Source organism: Podarcis vaucheri (genome assembly GCF_965113315.1).
Source record: "Podarcis vaucheri genome assembly, chromosome: 5".
In the NCBI taxonomy this organism is placed as follows: Eukaryota; Metazoa; Chordata; class Lepidosauria; order Squamata; family Lacertidae; genus Podarcis; species Podarcis vaucheri.
In genome coordinates, this window is record NC_138763.1 from 47145585 (window position 1) to 47163494 (window position 17910).

The following is a 17910-nucleotide window of genomic DNA, read 5'->3' on the forward strand; positions in this document are numbered from 1 at the left end:
AATGTTCAAGTGAATACAACAGAAGAGTGATTCCTACTGCTTGCTCTTAAAAAGGGGGAAATAAGAAGTTTAGGACAGAGATGGTTCAAAAATAAAAATCATCCCACAAATATACAAATTAAAAACAATTGTGCAGACAGTAAAATGCATGGCTTTTTTCTCTCTTCCCTGCCCCAACTTTGTAAACACAGATGCTTCTCTGCTGGCTGAGAATGGGCATTCATATCTGGAAACAACACTTAAATACAAACTGTATGGGTCTCCTTGCTTTGTTTTTATTTGAGGCATTGCCACATGCAATTTGTTACTTCCAGTATTCTCGATCTTAAGCACTGTGAGCGTTCCTGCACTGGCACTGTCAGACTCATTTCCACATGAGGAAGACTCTGACCATGTACAATGAGGATGCACACGGGGTATCGCCCCTCTATCAATGGAGGGCATGCAGAAGAGCACGGACACGTAGAAGCTCCACGTTTACATATGGACACTCCTGCACCTCAAGTAGCACCTGGAGTGGGCAATTGGCTGTGATGCAGTGGCTTCAAGGTATCCCTTACTCCTTACAGAAAAATAACTACTTACTCTCTTCTACTGGCAAGGAAATGTTTTTACATCATGCACAATAGAGAGATCCAATCCCTGTGAACATGAATAAATTATTTCCTTCATAGGTAATAATAGAAAGCCCCTGCAAAACAAAGGCCCATTATGTGGAAGCAAATCCCCTCCACTCAGGGCCAACTCACCTACTTTGGCAGGTGGAGCCATGCAGATGGCTCTGGAGAAGCCATCACCACTGTGTTACATGACTCATTGGCCTGGTTTTCAAGCCACAGGAGGCCACTGTGCGGCCACAAGAGCTGAAGCCTTATGGGGCTTTGGGATGGGAGCAGAGTGCATGCACAGCTTAAGGAGCTGTGCAGAAGCACTGGTAGAAGCAAGCCTGGTAATTCTGACCTGGGCAAAATGAAGAGGAAGGGAAGAGTTCGTGAGAAATCCCTTTCCGTCTAGCAAAGGCTTATGGACGGCCAAGGAGCCAAACCCATGATGGTCCATGAGCCAGCAAATGGGGCTTTGTGGAACAGCAGATTCCCCTTTTAAGCTACAGACAACTGATATTCCCTGCATTCAGATGAAACTTTGCTGCTTCATAGTCCAATATGAGGCTCTGGATGGCAAAGTATGTGACAAACCCCTTCAAAGTACTTTCAGTATTGGTTGTTCAGAAGAACCTCAAAATAAAACATTAAATTTTGAGACCAATAAGTTTGCACAAGAGGTGTGTTGCAAACACATAATTTTTAGTGTGCATACAAACACCTAGGAACCACATTAAAGTTTGACTACACATCTAATTCCAATAATAATAGTAAAAAAAACTTGACCCCTTCTCCCCAAACAGTTGACACAGAGATCACCACAGGACAGAAGCATGACCAATGCCATTGGGGGAAACTGACAATATGCACTTAATGTCAGGTACTAGCAATGCACAGTGAAAAAGCTTCAAGTCTTCAATCTGGAGACAAGAATGTGATAGCAGAGGGCCAACACTGGATTTCTTGAGTTTCCCCACTTGCTCTGCTGACTTAAAGATATCTTGCTGGTGGTGGAGACTCACCCACAGCTTGGAAACACTTTTGCACACTCCATGTGGAAGAAATGAACAAGCTGATTTTTTTAACATGTCCAGGTTGGCACCAAAGTCCCCACCATTCGCAAGTGGATGCAGAGGTCCAAACTATACTGTAAAAGGCACACATTTGGTTTCCTTTTATGACAACCAGGATGGTGGAATAGTGAACCACGTTGCACTCAAAATTATGAAAGTCTTCACCAAAACAGAAAGAGAATGCCATTAGTTCCAGCTGCCTTTTTCCTTGATATTTGCTGAACAAGCCAATTCCTTCAAACACCCTCAAAGACGGCAGACTTGCTGGTCATAGCAAAGGTCAGATCAACAGTCCCTTGTATATTAGATAGAATAAAAAGGGAATAAAATCATTGTATTTTCCCCCTTCCTTCCGTATGTACACAGTATAAAAGTATAAATAATGGAATTTAAAGACTCTAATTCTTTTTCTCCAAATAATTCGAGGGCACCCAGCCTTTAAAAGGTTTTCCTCCATCCATGATCTGACAGTACCACCAACCATTTGGGTTCCTTTCCAGGACCTCCATGCAGACACCTTCCTGAAATCCAGCAGTTTCTTCGTCCCCCTCATAATCTGCAATGGAGATGTAGATATCCTTAAGGTTATTGTGAATGAACTGGGATTTTTCAATGGGCTTGGGCCTGACTGTGGACACTGGGATTCCATTGCGCTCAGAAGATACGTAGGAACTTGTCTCAGACCCCTCAGAACCCAGCCGATCAGTGTGCTTTATCTTAGAATCACTAGTCTGAGATTGGGCAGCATTGAAAGAAGAGTTGCGGCGTACTGCCCTCAGGTGGTCTGTGGCAGTAAGAGACTCATTCCTACGCAGGGAACAAGGCAAGTTATTATCCTTGGGTGGTGGGGAGACAAACACTGACTGTGGCCTCACTGCTAGTTGCCTAACCCCATTCCGCAATTTGACAGACCCAGATGTTTTAGAAAAGCCACCAGGTGGTTTGCTGGGAATGGGAGGTGTTGCTCTCTTGCTCTGGTTGATGGTGTTGAGTGCTTGGACCTTCTTCTCTATCTTCTCCAAGCTGTTGGATTTGTTTTCATTCCTTCTGTTCTTGGCCATTGAGATGTTAGCCTCATTCGAAGTGGTTTCCCGTTGCTGGCTATCAGACAGTACCAGACAGTGAGAAGGAGCCCAGCCTTCTGTGTCGCCATATCTCAAATACCACCACCCACTGGTTTGCTTTTCCAGAACTTCCACTGTTATCCCCGCTGGGAAGCTGATCTCAGAATCTTGAACTTTCTGGTAAGAATCAGTAGTTACATAGATACATTTTGAGGAGTTGTTTTCATTCTCTGCCTTGTTTGGCTGGCTGGAGTAGAATATGGCATGGGAATGAGTGGGAATGAGATCTGCAGAGCTTCTTCTGAATGACTCTTCTGGGTTTCCAGAAGCTGTCCGAGGTGGACTTTCAGACTCTTCACTTCTTGAACCTTTAAGTCCGCCTCTCAGCTGTCCAGTTGGTCTCAGCTGGTGACGTAAAGTGCTGATGTCCATCCTTTCTTGGCTTTGGGAGTCTGCTTTGTTCAGGAAAGGTTTTGGTCTCACCATTGGTTTTGCCCTGCTAGACACTGCCTCCCCAGTATCCCTCTTTAGGCCAGTTTTGGGCATGCTACTTAAACCAACGTCTGAAGCGGACCTTGGCTTTGTCTCCTCATTCCGGGGGTAGTGTGGCTTCCCAAGGTTTGGCTGAATGCTCTTGTCGCTTTTGGGCTTCAGGAGGGAAGACTTGGGAGAAACAGAACACGGAGAATTTCTTTGGATCAGAGACAGTGATGAACTTCTTTGAGAATCAGAGTCCCCACTAGATTCTTTGCTTGACAGAGCATCTTCTATGTATGGCCTGAAGCCTTCATTTTCATAGATGGTCTCCTCTTCATGTGCTACATCTTCAGATGACTCTCCAACTCGGAATTTTGCCCTTTGGAGGGATGACACAGGGGAAGGCTTGAGTAGATGGAACATGCCTCTCTCCAAGCTGCCATCTTCCCCTTGGCTCAGCTCAGACTCAGAGTCAGCACCAAAGGCAGGCACATCATACTCTGGCTCCTCATACTTTTGCTTGTCCTGGGCATCTCCTGAAGATATGGTTCCAGCAACTGTTCCTTCTTCAGAGTCTTTTGATTTATTGGGAGGCGCTGGGGGAGGAACTTTGGGTCTGGTCAAAGTACTTGTGCGCCTGTTTAAATTTGGCTTTTTCCTTTTGTCAATGTATGATGCTGGAGCCCAGCCTTCCTTTTCACCAATCTGCACATACCACCATCCACCAGAATTCTTGTCGATAACCTAGAGAGGGATTAACATAGAGATTAGTTTGGGAGGAAAAGGACAAAACTATAGCACATTATTTTTTATCTATGCTACCGTCACATTTCTGCCTAAGGTTGAGCAGCTACCCATCACTCATTGTTTCACTTTCTAGGCTTACCTCCGCCTTTTGTCCCCCATGAAAGCTGATCCCATCAGATATACAAGACTGGAACTCTGCAATGGTGTAGTATTCAACTTCCACTGATGGTGGCTCTGGAGGTTTAGGCAGCTGGAAGCCCTGCAGTGAGAAAAAGCAATAAGTAGAGCAGTTAAAAGTGGCAATAGGGTGCAGAGGGAAAGAGGGGAAATTAAGGTTTTATTTTATTTTAAGAAAGCTGCTTGCATTTTAAGCAAGGAAGTGAGATGAATAAACGTCAGCCCAGATATTAAAAGCTCATAACCCATTGCATCAGGGGTAGCTAGGATGTGGCCCTTCAGATATTGCTGGAATACAATTTCCATCAGATCCAGTGACATGGCCAATCGCCAAGGATAATGGGAATTGTAGTCCAGCTATCCCTTAAACCTGGTGGCCAATCAAGGGGAATGGGTGTTACCAGTCCAGTGACGCAGCTCTCAGTCAGTTTTAAACTTCCTCAATTCAAATACATTAGTGAGATTTCCACTTCCTATGGAATGGGAAGAAGACGAAAACCCTTGAAGCAGGAATACCTGCTGTGCTGCCATCTCCATTCCCTGTTTTTAAATGGCTGGATAATGTGGATGGATGCACAGCAGCTTAAAACTCACAAGTCTTGAACAACTTAAAAATATTAAGTGGAAATTGCTTCATAGTAGAAATCCTACTCCTGCCAACCTAGCAGTTTGAAAGCACGTCAAAGTGCAAGTAGATAAATAGGTACCGCTCTGGCGGGAAGGTAAACGGCATTTCTGTGCGCTGCTCTGGTTCGCCAGAAGCGGCTTAGTCATGCTGGCCACATGACCCAGAAGCTGTACGCCAGCTCCCTCGGCCAGTAAAGTGAGATGAGCGCTGCAAACCCAGAGTCAGCCATGACTGGAACTAATGGTCAGGGGTCCTTTACCTTAGAAATCCTACAGCAGAGGTGGCTAGGTTTTGGGTTGTTTTTTTTTTTTTACATTAAGGGCAACACTGATAATTCACCTCAGTAATAGTTATAATCACTCAAGCAAGATTATAAGACCTGAGGGAGGTAGAACGCAGAGAAAACATTCAAATACACACAATGAAAGAATCTATATTCAACCCAACCTTTTAACTATTGCTTAAACCATTTTGACAGTGTATATTTCTTCTCCCACCTTTTTTGTGAAGGGGAAAAAGGGCAGATGAGAGAAACAGGATGAAGAGCCTTTCTTCATCGGATAGTTTATATTTGTCTAGATTAAATGCTTTACAAAATGGCATGCCACTGGAATGAGCAAATCCAGGCCTGCATTTGATAGAGGCGGGTGTAGCAGGAAAATAGGTATTTTAAGGACAAACTTGGTCTAGTACATTAAAAGAAGTGGAAGCTTGCACGTACATATTCACACTATAACCTATATATGGTACAACTCAAAATGAAGAGACAGGAGTATGTGAGGGATGGACTAAAACTCAGTTCTGTAATACAGCTGTAGCTCATGGATCACTAATAGCTCCAAACAACTTTTGACAAGTTAGAAAGGCTACATCCACAACGTATATTTAAGGTACTCGGATATCACTTTTTAAAAGCCGCTTCTTTCCCCCCAAGAATCTTGGGAACTGAAGTTTTTAAGTGTGCTAAGAGTTTTTGGAGATCCCCTCAAAGAGCTACTATTCTGGGAGTGGTTTAACAATCTATCATTCTTCCCAGGAAACTCTGGAAACTGTAGCTCTGTGATGGGAATAGGGGCCTCCTAATAACTCTCAGTACTCTTATTAAACTACACTTCCCATGATTTTTTGGGAGAAGCAATGACCATTTAAAATGGTATCATAGTGCTTTAAATGTATGGTGTGGATGTGGCCAAAGACAATATAAAAGTAGTACATGCAGAACTGGGAAAACAAAAGTTTTCCTCCTTCCTGTTCCACTGGGACCTGAGTGCAACAGATTAAGAGGTGTTGCATTTGTGCAAAGTTAAATATTTGCAAGTGCTATTGGAAGTATAAAAGAAATTGGCACTCACCAAACTAGATTCTCTTCTTGGGGGAGGTCTGGTTCTTAGATTTGGAGAACCTAGTGAGAGAAGAAATATTCCATATTTAAACAGAACAGGCACACGCACATCCAAGCTTCAATGTTCTGCCAGCAATTAAAATAAAAATTAATGTGTCCAAGAAAATAAAATAATTTATTACAATAATTTAATAACAATTTTTAAGGCGCAAAGCCTTCCTGGGCACCTTATGTTTTTAAACAAAATACAAATAACATACTTATGAAAACCAACAGAGCAGCAAAGTGAGCACAAAGACAAGACTGACAACTCTCCAAGAGTCCCACAAGCTCCAGATGTTTTAGATTACAACTTGTGCTGGCTGGGGCTGATGGGAGTTGGGGTGCAAAACAAGTGGAGGGCACCAGGTTGGCAAAGGCTTGTCTACAAGCGCCTAGAGGTCTAGACAAATTATAAGGTCTTCACCTGCCCCCACCCCAAAAGGGTTACTATGTGCTGAAGCCAGAACTGATCTGCTTTATCTGAGACACGGGAGAAGAATAATTAAAACAGATGATTCTTTTAATCTTGCCAAATTATGTTGGATGGAACTGATGGTGGGGGCAAGGTGCAAAGAAGTCAAAATAAAACCAGTGGGTTTTTGGAGTTAAGCCAACATAGTATGGGAATTTTGTCTTGTTTTTTATGATGCCCAGAAAGATGGCATGGCTATTCACAACAATGGAGCTCCTTTCATGTGATCTTTGCATGCAGAGAGGGGGACAAGATCACCATATGGCCCCTGTCTCCATTCTGCACACCTTCAAGTAAGAACTGTATGGAGCCTATGAAAACAGAGCTGTAAATACAGATGACTCTCTCCATGGCTTTTGAAACCCTGACAGGATTCTACTTCTGTGGGCTCTGTTCTGACCTTCAAGTGACTGTACTGAAGCAGAGCTTGCTGCCATGATTCCATGCCCCCTCTTCAATCACTCCAGATGTGAACAACTGAAAAACCCATGTGCTAATATAGAAATCTAGACTTTTAGGAGCAGTTCACCAGAAGGGGGCGTCAGATGTCTTCCCAAAAGATGAGTCTATGCAGGAATCATGTCACATTCAGGATCATAGCAATCAATCACAGACTGGTGGTTGTCAGACTTTTTGCAGACAAACATCAGCCAAGGGGCCTAGCCAGGTGTAGCCTGCACTCCATATTAATATTCCACTCTGCCCTGCAAGACTTGCTATCATATGCATTCATCTATCTATCCTACCTCCTCCTCTGTATATTTCTTGTGCCAACTCCATTTTCACAGACCACTCGTTTCAATCACAGTTTTTAATGGCTTAATTGGTATAATCATATAACTTTAAATTCACCCATTTTCTAGATTTAAGAATGAGCTGGGGTCCCCATATGTTGTTGGATGACATTTCCTATCATTCCTGACCATTTGGCAAGATGACCATGGATAATGGGAGTTGGAGTCCAACAACTTTTGAGAGCCCAAGATAAAAGCACCACCCATCACCCTTGATCACTGGGCCATGCTGGCTGGGGCTGATGGGAGATGTAGTCCCCTAAACATCTGAAGAACCGGGCTGAGGAAGCTGCTCTCAACTAGTATTTTCCTCAATCCATCAGAAGTTGTTGACCCTTCCAACCTGCCCCAGCAGTAAATAAACAGCTAGGAGTCTACTATGGCCTTACTTATTTGAGCTCTTTGTGGCGCAATCCGTGCTATGGCTGGAGAACCCTGTGCCAGTTTTGAAACCTGTTTGTCTTGAGTCATCATGGCATTGCCATTAGAATCATTGCATAAGATGGGCAAGCTTATTTCCTTCTTGGTGATGTGGGATTCTGCTGTTTCAATTTCTGACTGGGTTTCCTTGTCACTAGAGGATTTCTTATTCAACAGGTTGCTGATCTCCATGATGTTTCCTATAATTTCCACTGGCCCCGTCAAGTTCTTTTTCCTTGATGGAAGGTCATCTTTTGCTTTCTTCAGGTACGAGGCTGGGGCCCAGCCCTCTTTGCCTAAATACCTAGAAATAGAAAACGCAAATAGATTCAGTTTTCCGTGCCTCAAAATCTGACATGGTGTTGCAGGATGATGTACAGGAATAGGATAAGAATCCCCACGCACACCTTAAAATGCATGCAAAAAAAACCCTACTAATGGAATGTGACTATAACCACATAGTTGCCAGTCAGTGCTGCAATACTGAAATGAAGCAGAGATTATAAACCTGTGGTCCTCTAGCTATGGTTAAACTCCAAATCCCATCAGCCCTAGCTGCATAGCAACTGGTAAGTGTGCTCCAAGAATCCTATTTTGGAAATACAAAACCCAATAGTTGCTAGATCCTGGATGCTCCCAGGCAGTTCTTAATTTGCAAAGAGGTCATTGAGATATCACTAAATGGGTAGTTAGAGAAGGGGTTTTTAGACTTGGGGATATTCCCTGGAAAGGGAAAAATGGGGGGTGGGTTGGCACTTTTATGCCAACAATTCCATGTGGACATTGAAAGAGGGGGGGAAGCATGCAAGGGAACGCTGATGCCCATCTGGAAGCACCCCCAGCATTGGGGAGCTAACCCAATAATAAAGTTTACCTTGAATCAGGGCTCACAAGGACTTAAAATCAGATGGAGTTACAAATGCCATGGGCTTAGTTGCAGAAATATAACCTACTCTTCTGTAATATTCTTCCTTCCCCTTTTGCCCCCTCTAGCAACTTTAGTTAAAGAGTACTCACAATTCCAGGTCTCTCAAACACAGAAGACATCCAAAAGATGTCTTTCTCAAAAAACATGGGAGAAAAAATCTTAAGGCTATTACTGGCATGCAGTCCAGGTTTTGCCACTTCCATTCTGGATAACTGAGCATAGGAGCAGCATGGGAAAGCCATTTCCACCACACTCTACAACTGTCATGGGCAGTCCTCTCGCAGCCCTCCAATGGCAGCAGTGAGCAATGGGATCACTTCACTGCCGCTGACCAAAGCTTTCGGGACTAGGGGCTGAGAGAAAATAGAACTTGAGGAAGTGAGAAACTGCCTACTGGAAGAAACAAGGCTTAACATGAGATTCTTTTCTTCAAATGGCTCATACTTTTACTCGCTCAACAACTCTGAGAGGAGGACAGCAATGTGACTGGTTAGTCAAATGAGTGCACTCTTAATTCTCTCCCCTCCTTTTGGGAGTCTGAATGAGCACAGCAGGGGAGAAAAACAAAGCCTTTGATTATTGCAGTGACTATTAATACAAGATTCTTTGACCACTCCCCCCCTTGTCATCAAGGTAGGCACACCCCATGGCTGAGGCTCCTCCCCTGAGCCTCAATGGATCACAGCCATGTAGAGCCAATGCAGCAGCTCAGATTTAATTCTGAAGCTCTGCAGGCATCTTCCCACATCAGCTTTAAAGGAAGAAAAATGTGATTTGCAGAAAGATAAGCAAATCAGAGTAGTGGCCTTGATGCCAAACAGTTTAAAATAAGGTTACCACATTTTTTTCAATGGATCCGGAGATACTTTTCGACTTCAATGGATTTTGTATGGGGACTGATTTGTAAATCCGGGGATGTCTGGTAACCTAAGTTTAAAACAGCATTGCACTTAAGGAGCAATAGGGGCAGATGATTGGGGGCTAGGCACAAAAAATCCAGCTACCCCCAAACAATCCTGCTCCTAGGAGCTTTACATATGTGTAATCACAACATAGAAGCCTAGCTCAGCACAAAAAAATAGAGAAGTGCTTGGAGTTAGTTGCATCTAAGGACAAGCTCCACGATTAACTCTCATATGCCTATGCAAGTAGGCACAGGAGTTCTGAGCAAGATAAAAAGGTCACTGGCTTTGCCAAAATTGGGTAGCAGCAAATTCATAGGGGTTAAGTTTATCAGTGCTGTGAGCCATGATGTCTATACTGTGTCTGCACAGTTGGATGCAGTATGCTCCTGAATGCCAGTTGCTGCAAACCGCAGGAGGGAAGAATGCTACTGCACTTAGGTCCTGCTTGTGGGCTTCCCATGGGCACCTAGTTGGCCACTGTGAGAACAGCATGCTGGACTGCAAAGGCCACTGGCCTGATCCAGGAGGCTTATTCTTATGTGCTTACACTCTTGCATTCAGATTTCATAGATGTACTAGTTCCCTTGCATAGCACAACCCTAAGACTGGCCCAGGAACTTGTTCCATTCTACGTGATCAAAAAATTGCAGCAAAAATGCAAGCCAAACAAAATCTTGCAGCAAGTATCAAGGTTTATCCACCGAAGCAGTTTCTTGCTTTTTTGTCCCTATAACAGTTAATAGTTATAACCCCCACTTTTAAATAGGGTGCAGCCATTTCATTAAGCCAGAGGTGCCAGCTTTCAAGGGCAATGGGGGGGGGTGTCAGGAGAAGCCAGGGGCAGAGTTGAATACAGCGGCAGCACAGCTTCAATGGCAGGCCACTCCTCCTCCTCCTGCCACCACTAGCCGTGTGTGTGTGTATGTGCTTCAAACCTCCTTCCCTTGCACAACTGCAGCAGGAGAAGCAGACGTCCCCTGATTCTCGTCCCCCGTGAGTTGCATTCTCATCCCCCGTGAGTTGCATTAAGCACATTATCTGACAGGCTATTTGCTTGCACAGTTTCCCATAGCTGTGGAAGACAACAGTTCAATTAAGAGTTTAGGGTTAGAACAGTAACCACTTGTGAACCTTCTCAACATTCATACTGTAAAGGAAAATGGAGCAGGGGAGGGAGGACAACATTCAGATGCACTGGAGAGTGGAATGCAACAAGAAGGTGGTAACGTATTAGAAGTGGCTACACTGCAATTCCAAAAAAGTTTTTTAAATGCTGAATGAAAAGTTAGCATCCAAACTGTAACAACACTGGGGGGGGGGGAGAAAAGGGGGGGGGAAGAGGCCTCCATTTGTCTGAGCGTTTTCTTCCCTATTAACATCTGCTTTCCAGCTCCAGAATACTGGAATTACTCCAGAGGGAAGGAAACCAGGAAGGGAAAAGCAGGGGAGGGGGAAGTAAGAATCAGTACAGAAGCATGTATTTTGGAAACTATTATTTAAGGAGGTGAACATTAAAGACTTTAACGTGGAACTTATTACCTAATTATTAGTGCTTATCTTATTCTTGTGACACATACGTCATTATGATTATGCATTCTTGCAAGCATTTTTTGTGTGGCAAAAGTTCTGATAGCTGTAATAGTCCCACTTTGGTTTATTGAGCATTTATTCTGATTTGCTTGCAGCGTTGTTTATAAATCTTTCCATTAATCATTCGGTCACCCTACACTTTTGAGTGCATTTCCCCATCACCTTCATTATTAGGGCCCCCTGAGAGTCAGAGGGCCCCAAGTATGTACACCAACATGCACCAACATGTACACCTACATCCTATGGATTTAGATGGGGGCATTTGTCAAGTGGACTGCATCTGCTGTTCTGATGTTGCTGTTAGAAGCATGACATTCTTAATCACAGTTCAGAACCAGCCTAAGCACTATATCTTATCTTTAATTCATTCTTGCCTTCAACTCGATTCATAACAGAGGAGAAAGAAAAAGCAAATTAGGAAATCCCTGTTTCATATTCGAGGACTCTTGTTATTGTGGACCAAAACCACATTCTTCCATGGAAGGCTGCCATGCCTTAGGTAGATATATTGGCAATGAAGTCTGCAGCTTCTGGTCAGCTATCCACTGTCTAGGAAAATCAGGTTTGTTAACCATAGCATTGTAGTGGATCCCATCTAAACATGCACAATGGAGATAAGTCTTGCCATGGACAGTTGGGGTGGGACCAGAAGGGAGCCAGTGTGGCGAAGTGGTTAAGAGCGGTAGACTCGTAATCTGGGGAACCGGGTTCACGTCTCCGCTCCTCCACATGCAGCTGCGGGGTGACCTTGGGCTAGTCACACTTCTCTGAAGTCTCTCAGCCCCACTCACCTCACAGTGTGTTTGTTGTGAGGGAGGAAGGGAAAGGAGAATGTTAGGCACTTTGAGACTCCTTTGGGTAGTGATAAAGCAGGATATCAAATCCAAACTACTACTACTACTACTACTACTACTACTACTACTACTACTCCTCCTCCTCCTCCTCCTCCTCTTCTTCTTCTTCTTCTTCTTCTTCTTCTTCTGATAATCCCCAAGCTTCCTCTGCTACATAAGGATGAATACTTCCTAGGCTTTTTAAAGGCCTTCTAGTTTGGCTTCAGCCTAGACTGAATCTCTGTGAGCATGCATCAGCAAAGATAGCTTTTCTCTGCACGTGCAGAATGAAAGGAGTCTCTGGCATGCAAGGTGCCTTCGTCCAACTATGAAATAATCCCAAACAGCCAACACCAGGAGGCAGAGAAACTGAGCCAGGGGCAGGGGCTCTAACCTGCTTTCATTTATGCCTTCCCCATTTGCACAAAATGTAAACACTGCTAAAAATTAGAGGCTTTGGTCTCCCTCTTCAATGAAAATACTGAAGACTGCAAGAGATTCTAGGCCTCTGCAGACCTTAAGATAAAAGGAAGGCTGGCAGTGACCAGAAAAAACTTTTAAAAACAAAAAGGGAGTTCAGCAATAACATCAGGGGGAGTTTGTGATATTGTTCCTCCTTCTGCAAAGAACTGTGCACTCTGCTCCTGAACCCTTGGCTTTGGATTAAAGTCCCGTGGATGATTTAAAAAGGGAAGAATGTAGAGCTGACAATGGGCCAGCTATTCCCTGCTCATCACGTTGGAAATCTTCTCCCCTTCTATCGGCTTTCATTTGTTATTGATGGGAGAGTTAATCAGGAAGATGCAACAGTGAACATGTTTATAGAACACATAGAACTCTGTGTGGTTCCATTATTCATAGCTCCAGTGCCTTAAAGATGGCCAGACTACAAAGCAAATGACAAACTATGAAAAATATATGTTTCACATGCAAAAGGAAGTGAGCAGTAAGGGGTAGGTTCATAGTATCCCAGGGTGGGGTGGGATCACCAGAGTTACCTAAAAGAACTCCTTATAATGTGGCAGGATCCACAGGTTTGTACCCTCCCTTTGATGGTTGTTTATAAAGCCACATAAGGAGCAGAATTCCACATCTTCTTTAGGGAACCTGTACCTTTGTCCAACCATTCTTTCAATTACGACAATCCTTTGGCCTCTTACATGAAAGGGAGCCCCATTAAATTCAGTAGGATTTGCTTCCAATATTTATCTGACTGCTGCAGTTAAACTTGAATGGCTTTATACACATTGCATCTTTCATCCCTCTCCTATCACCAAGCAACAGGAGTCTATTATGCTGAGCACTGCAAAGACATACTGCTTACGTGGCATTTAATGTTTCTGGAGCTGTGCCAGTTTTTTTTTTAAAAAAAGAAAATCCAGTTTATGCTTGAAATTAGTCGTTTAAGGGCACCAGAAGAGAAAATTAGACTGCTCCCCCCCCCCCCCCGCCAGCGGTTAAAGGGATACCTGCTTTACAGGCCAAAGTGTAGCACCACAGAGACCTAACACACCACTGCTTCCTCATGACTCCCCTAAAACGTTTCTTCTAAAATAGTCTATCAGCTATTTTTGCAAATAAACAAACACAAAAGCAAAACAAGGTTATTCATTGACCAACACATATTAACAAGTATTTGAGCTGTTGCTGTCATATAACTTGTGTTGTAGTGACGCACGCACACAACGGTAACAACTTTCCAAAGTTATCAAACATCACACCTGCTGACATTAATCCTATGCAACTTGTCCTACAGTGCTCAGTAGGTCTTACTCAAAGGAAAATGTCCATAGGATTGCAAACTGGGAGACCCTAGCAGCTCACCTCAATCATTAATGAAGAGAACAACCACCCACGAGAGAAGATTTGGATTTTTTTCCAACTTGAAGGACACACATATCCCCCAGAAGCCTTTTTCCTCCCCGCACCCGTTTCTATATATTGTACTTCATTATTTTAACTACATATTCAATATAATTTAAAGTAGCTTTGTACAACTTGACCAGCATTTTTGTTTTCAATACGCTGAGGTCCTTTCTTAGATACAAGCAACTTGTGAGATGCCGTGTTCACAAGGCTAGTAAGCAAAAGGCCTGCCAACACCAGAATGATTTAATTAAACCTTTACCTTATGTACCACCATCCTTCCAGGTTCTTCTGAATGACCTCCACAGTGACTCCTTTGTCAAACCCGATTTCATCCTTCCCCTGGCTGGTGTATGACTGGATTGTGACATATTTCTCTTCTAGCAAAGAAAGAGAGGGCAACATCAGTTAAGATCAAAACTGGCCCCAGCTGTTGCTCTTTCCTGATTGCTATTCAAAATGATTTCGCAGCAATTAAAATGTGGCAGCATTGCAGAGGTGGAGTCTTGCTTGTGAGGCCCTGTACCTATTAGCTAAGCATGCCTGTATCAGCTCCTCGCCACCGCCCTGCGCCGTCAATGCCAACAAATGAGACAGGGTCCCTGAGGAGGGGTCTCCCCCATCTCCTACATATGGTATTGACAAAAATCAAGCTCTCTGCCAGAGTAGCAAAGCATCACTGGAGGAACTTGCTCCAGCTGGCTCCATTTAGCACACACATGGTTATGTTAAACATTGCATTACTGGAATCTGAATGCTGAAGCTGGAGTGGGACCAATACTACTCCAGCTCGAAGGAATGGACTGACCTATCATCTTCACACTCCTAGAAATAATACAAGTTTGCAGCACCAAGCTGCCAGTATTTGTTTTTTCATGATTAGATCATATTGTACCTCCCCTAACTCCACTCCAAACCTCAGTGCTCCCGAGAGAAAGGCAAGTGTCACTTTCTAAGCATCTTCTTAAAAAATCAACGTCGTTAATTCAGTGCTAGAAGTCCCATTTTATCCACCCACCACAGGTTATTAAGTCTTTGCAAAGCCATGGAATCACAAAGCATTTTAGCTAACTGTGCACTTGCTATGAACTTTACCCAACTCTACACTAGGTCACAGTTGGGGGACCTGTGGCACTCCAGATGTGATTAGAGTCCCAACTCTCATCAGCCCCAGCTAGCACTCACTGATGGGAGTTGTAGTCCAACAACATCTGCAGGGCCACAAGCTCCCCAACTCAAGCCACAACCACCTCCTTCCAAAACAAGAGTCAGGAGAAGAAAATGCCTCCAAAGTACCCAGAGACTCTCATCTGCATATTAAGATGCTAGCTAATTAATTACATAAGCAAAGTTTCAAATTGACATTTCAGTGAATTTGGAAGACCTCTTGGGATAACAGATCATGTAAAAGACTCACCAATCAATGACTTTTCCACACTAAAGTCAACTCCTCCTCTAATTTTACAGTTGGTGTAACATTCACACTACTCTCCTGTCCAGTGCCAGTTTCATAATCTTTCATTTGTTTATTTTCCAGACTGGGACATAGCAGGGTGGTGGGTTTTTTTAATCTGAATGGCAGCCCCACAGACAGCTATCATGTGAGCAGCATACAGAATCCAGAGACTAAAGAGAGCGGAAATGATCACAAAATGACGTGCTTCTTCTTTATGTGTGTTTGGGGAACTGATAGGGAGTCTTGTTGCTATTTTCCACAATGCGTGAACTCTCTTGTGCTTGAGGATTACAGTAGGGAAATATTCTGTTTCAAAATAAGTAAGTAAATGTTTAAATTGTTCACAGAATGGAAGAGATGGGGTTTTATTGCTTATCATTGGGTAGTTGCTTGTGCCATTCTGTTGAAGTCTCCCTACCCAACCCCACATGGGAGTCTGAATACCCATATCCTGCTATTTGATGTTCAGGAGCAAGGGGAGTTTATCCAAAGCAATATATTGACTGCGGTATATTAGTCCAGGATTCTCATCACAGACATACCACTTTAACCAAGATAGTGGTGAAAATGCTTCTCATGCAAATGCAAGGATTTTATTGGCAGAAAAGATAGCCATTTATGCTGTCAGCCTAACCATACACTTGGAATTGCAGAAACAGAGGGGAGAGGAGAAAGGATCCTAGATGTAGGCAAAGTTTCAGATCCCCAGGAAGTCAATACAGATAGAAGGGGTGGAGACAACAGCAAAAGGTAAGAGCAGTACTTTTAAACAGAAAGATAAGGCCACACAGGAAGATATTTAGTAATAAAAGACTGGGCCAAGAATTTATCTCATCAGATAAAGTTTAAAAAAGAGGAGTGGTCCTTTATGCAAAGGAGAGCCTATCACCGAAATTCATATCCAAAGACGACCAAGGAAGATTTGTTGCAATTGAAATTCAATCACAAGGAGAGAAATTCCTGATTATAGGTATTTATGCACCAAATGTAGGAAAATCGGAGTTCTTTAAGAAGCTACACGAGACTCTGATGGACTACATGGACTATAATATGATCTTGATGGGAGATATGAATGGAGTGGTGTCTACAAATATGGACAAGGCACAGAGACAGGTAGTCACCAAAGATGGTAGACTACCAAAAACCTTTTTTGACATGACTGAAAATATGGACGTAGTTGATATTTGGAGAATGAAGAACCCTCTGGGAAGAGAGGGAACTTTCTTCTCTGAGGCTAAAATGACATGGACAAGAATTGACCAAATCTGGGTAACCAGGGGATTGGCTCCGAAGTTCAGCAAAGTGGAGATTTGCCCCAAGACTTGTTCTGACCATAATGCTGTGAAGATGGAAATGAAATTGACGCCAATTGGTTCCTTTAGATGGAGGATGAACGATACTTTGTTCAGGAATGAAGAGGAGACCAAGAAGGCCCAAAAAACTCTAAGAGACTATTTCAAGATAAACATGAATACTACAGTGGAAAAAAGAGTAATTTGGGATGCAAGCAAAGCGGTTATGAGAGGATTCCTAATACAACAGAATGCAATAAAGAAGAGAACTCAGAATGAAAAAAAGGATAAAATCCTGGGGAAAATAAAGGAGAGAAGAAACTGAGAGTAAAACCAAAGTCACAGGAGATCCTGAAAGAGATAAAGTTATACCAAGTGCAATACACAAAGCTGATGAATCAGGAAACAGAATGGAAGATTAAACAGATGAGGCAAAAGACATTTGAATCGGCAAATAAGTGTGGAAAATTGTTGGCCTGGCAAATGAAAAAAAGACAAAAACTCAATACTATTACGAATTTGAAAGTGGAAGGAAAGAATAAACAGAACCCAGTGGAGATCAGGAAGTGTTTTCAGAGGTATTTCAAACAACTTTATACACAGGAGAAGCAGAATGAAATGGACATTGATCGATTTCTGAAAATAAATGGACTACACAAAATCTCTCAGGAAAAACAGCTAATGTTGAATTACAAAATAACGGATGAGGAGGTGGAAGGGACCATCCAGAACATGCAATTAGGTAAATCTCCAGGACCAGATGGTTTGACTTCAAGATATTACAGATCTTTGAAAGAATGGTTAATACAACCATTGAAGGAAGTCTGCAATGAAATATTGGAAGGGAGAAAGGCACCAGAGTCGTGGAAGGAAGCTTACATTACACTTATACTGAAAACAGAGACTGAAAAGACACAGCTCAAGAACTACCGCCCCATATCGCTGCTTAATGTGGATTACAATTTTTTTGCAGATATTTTGGCTAAAAGATTAAAAAAGGTGTTAGTAGAAGAAATTCATAAAGACCAAGCGGGCTTTCTCCCGGGCAGACATTTGTCTGACAACATGAGGAATATAATTAATATTCTAGAAAAACTAAGGCAGTCTTGATATTTGTGGATGCAGAGAAAGCCTTTGACAACATTTCTGGGAGTTTTATGAAGAAGAATCTACAGGGGATGGGGGTAGGTCAAGGTTTTGAA

General features: G+C 43.0%; 1 protein-coding gene across 15 annotated transcripts in view; it reads right to left on the reverse strand.

Annotated features, from left to right (window-relative positions):
• Positions 1–1283: 1283 nt before the first annotated feature.
• SH3PXD2A (SH3 and PX domains 2A) overlaps positions 1284–17910 on the reverse strand; it is a 248555-nt gene continuing 231928 nt past the window's right edge. For all 15 annotated transcript variants that reach the window (XM_082225245.1, XM_082225238.1, XM_082225249.1 and 12 more), the window contains 5 exons: positions 14223–14340; positions 7808–8142; positions 6121–6170; positions 4103–4222; positions 1284–3960 (listed from right to left, as the gene is read on the reverse strand). In XM_082225245.1, coding sequence (XP_082081371.1) covers positions 2074–3960; positions 4103–4222; positions 6121–6170; positions 7808–8142; positions 14223–14340 — 2510 coding nt within the window. In that variant the 3' untranslated portion in view covers positions 1284–2073. The remainder of the gene's footprint in view (positions 3961–4102; positions 4223–6120; positions 6171–7807; positions 8143–14222; positions 14341–17910) is intronic.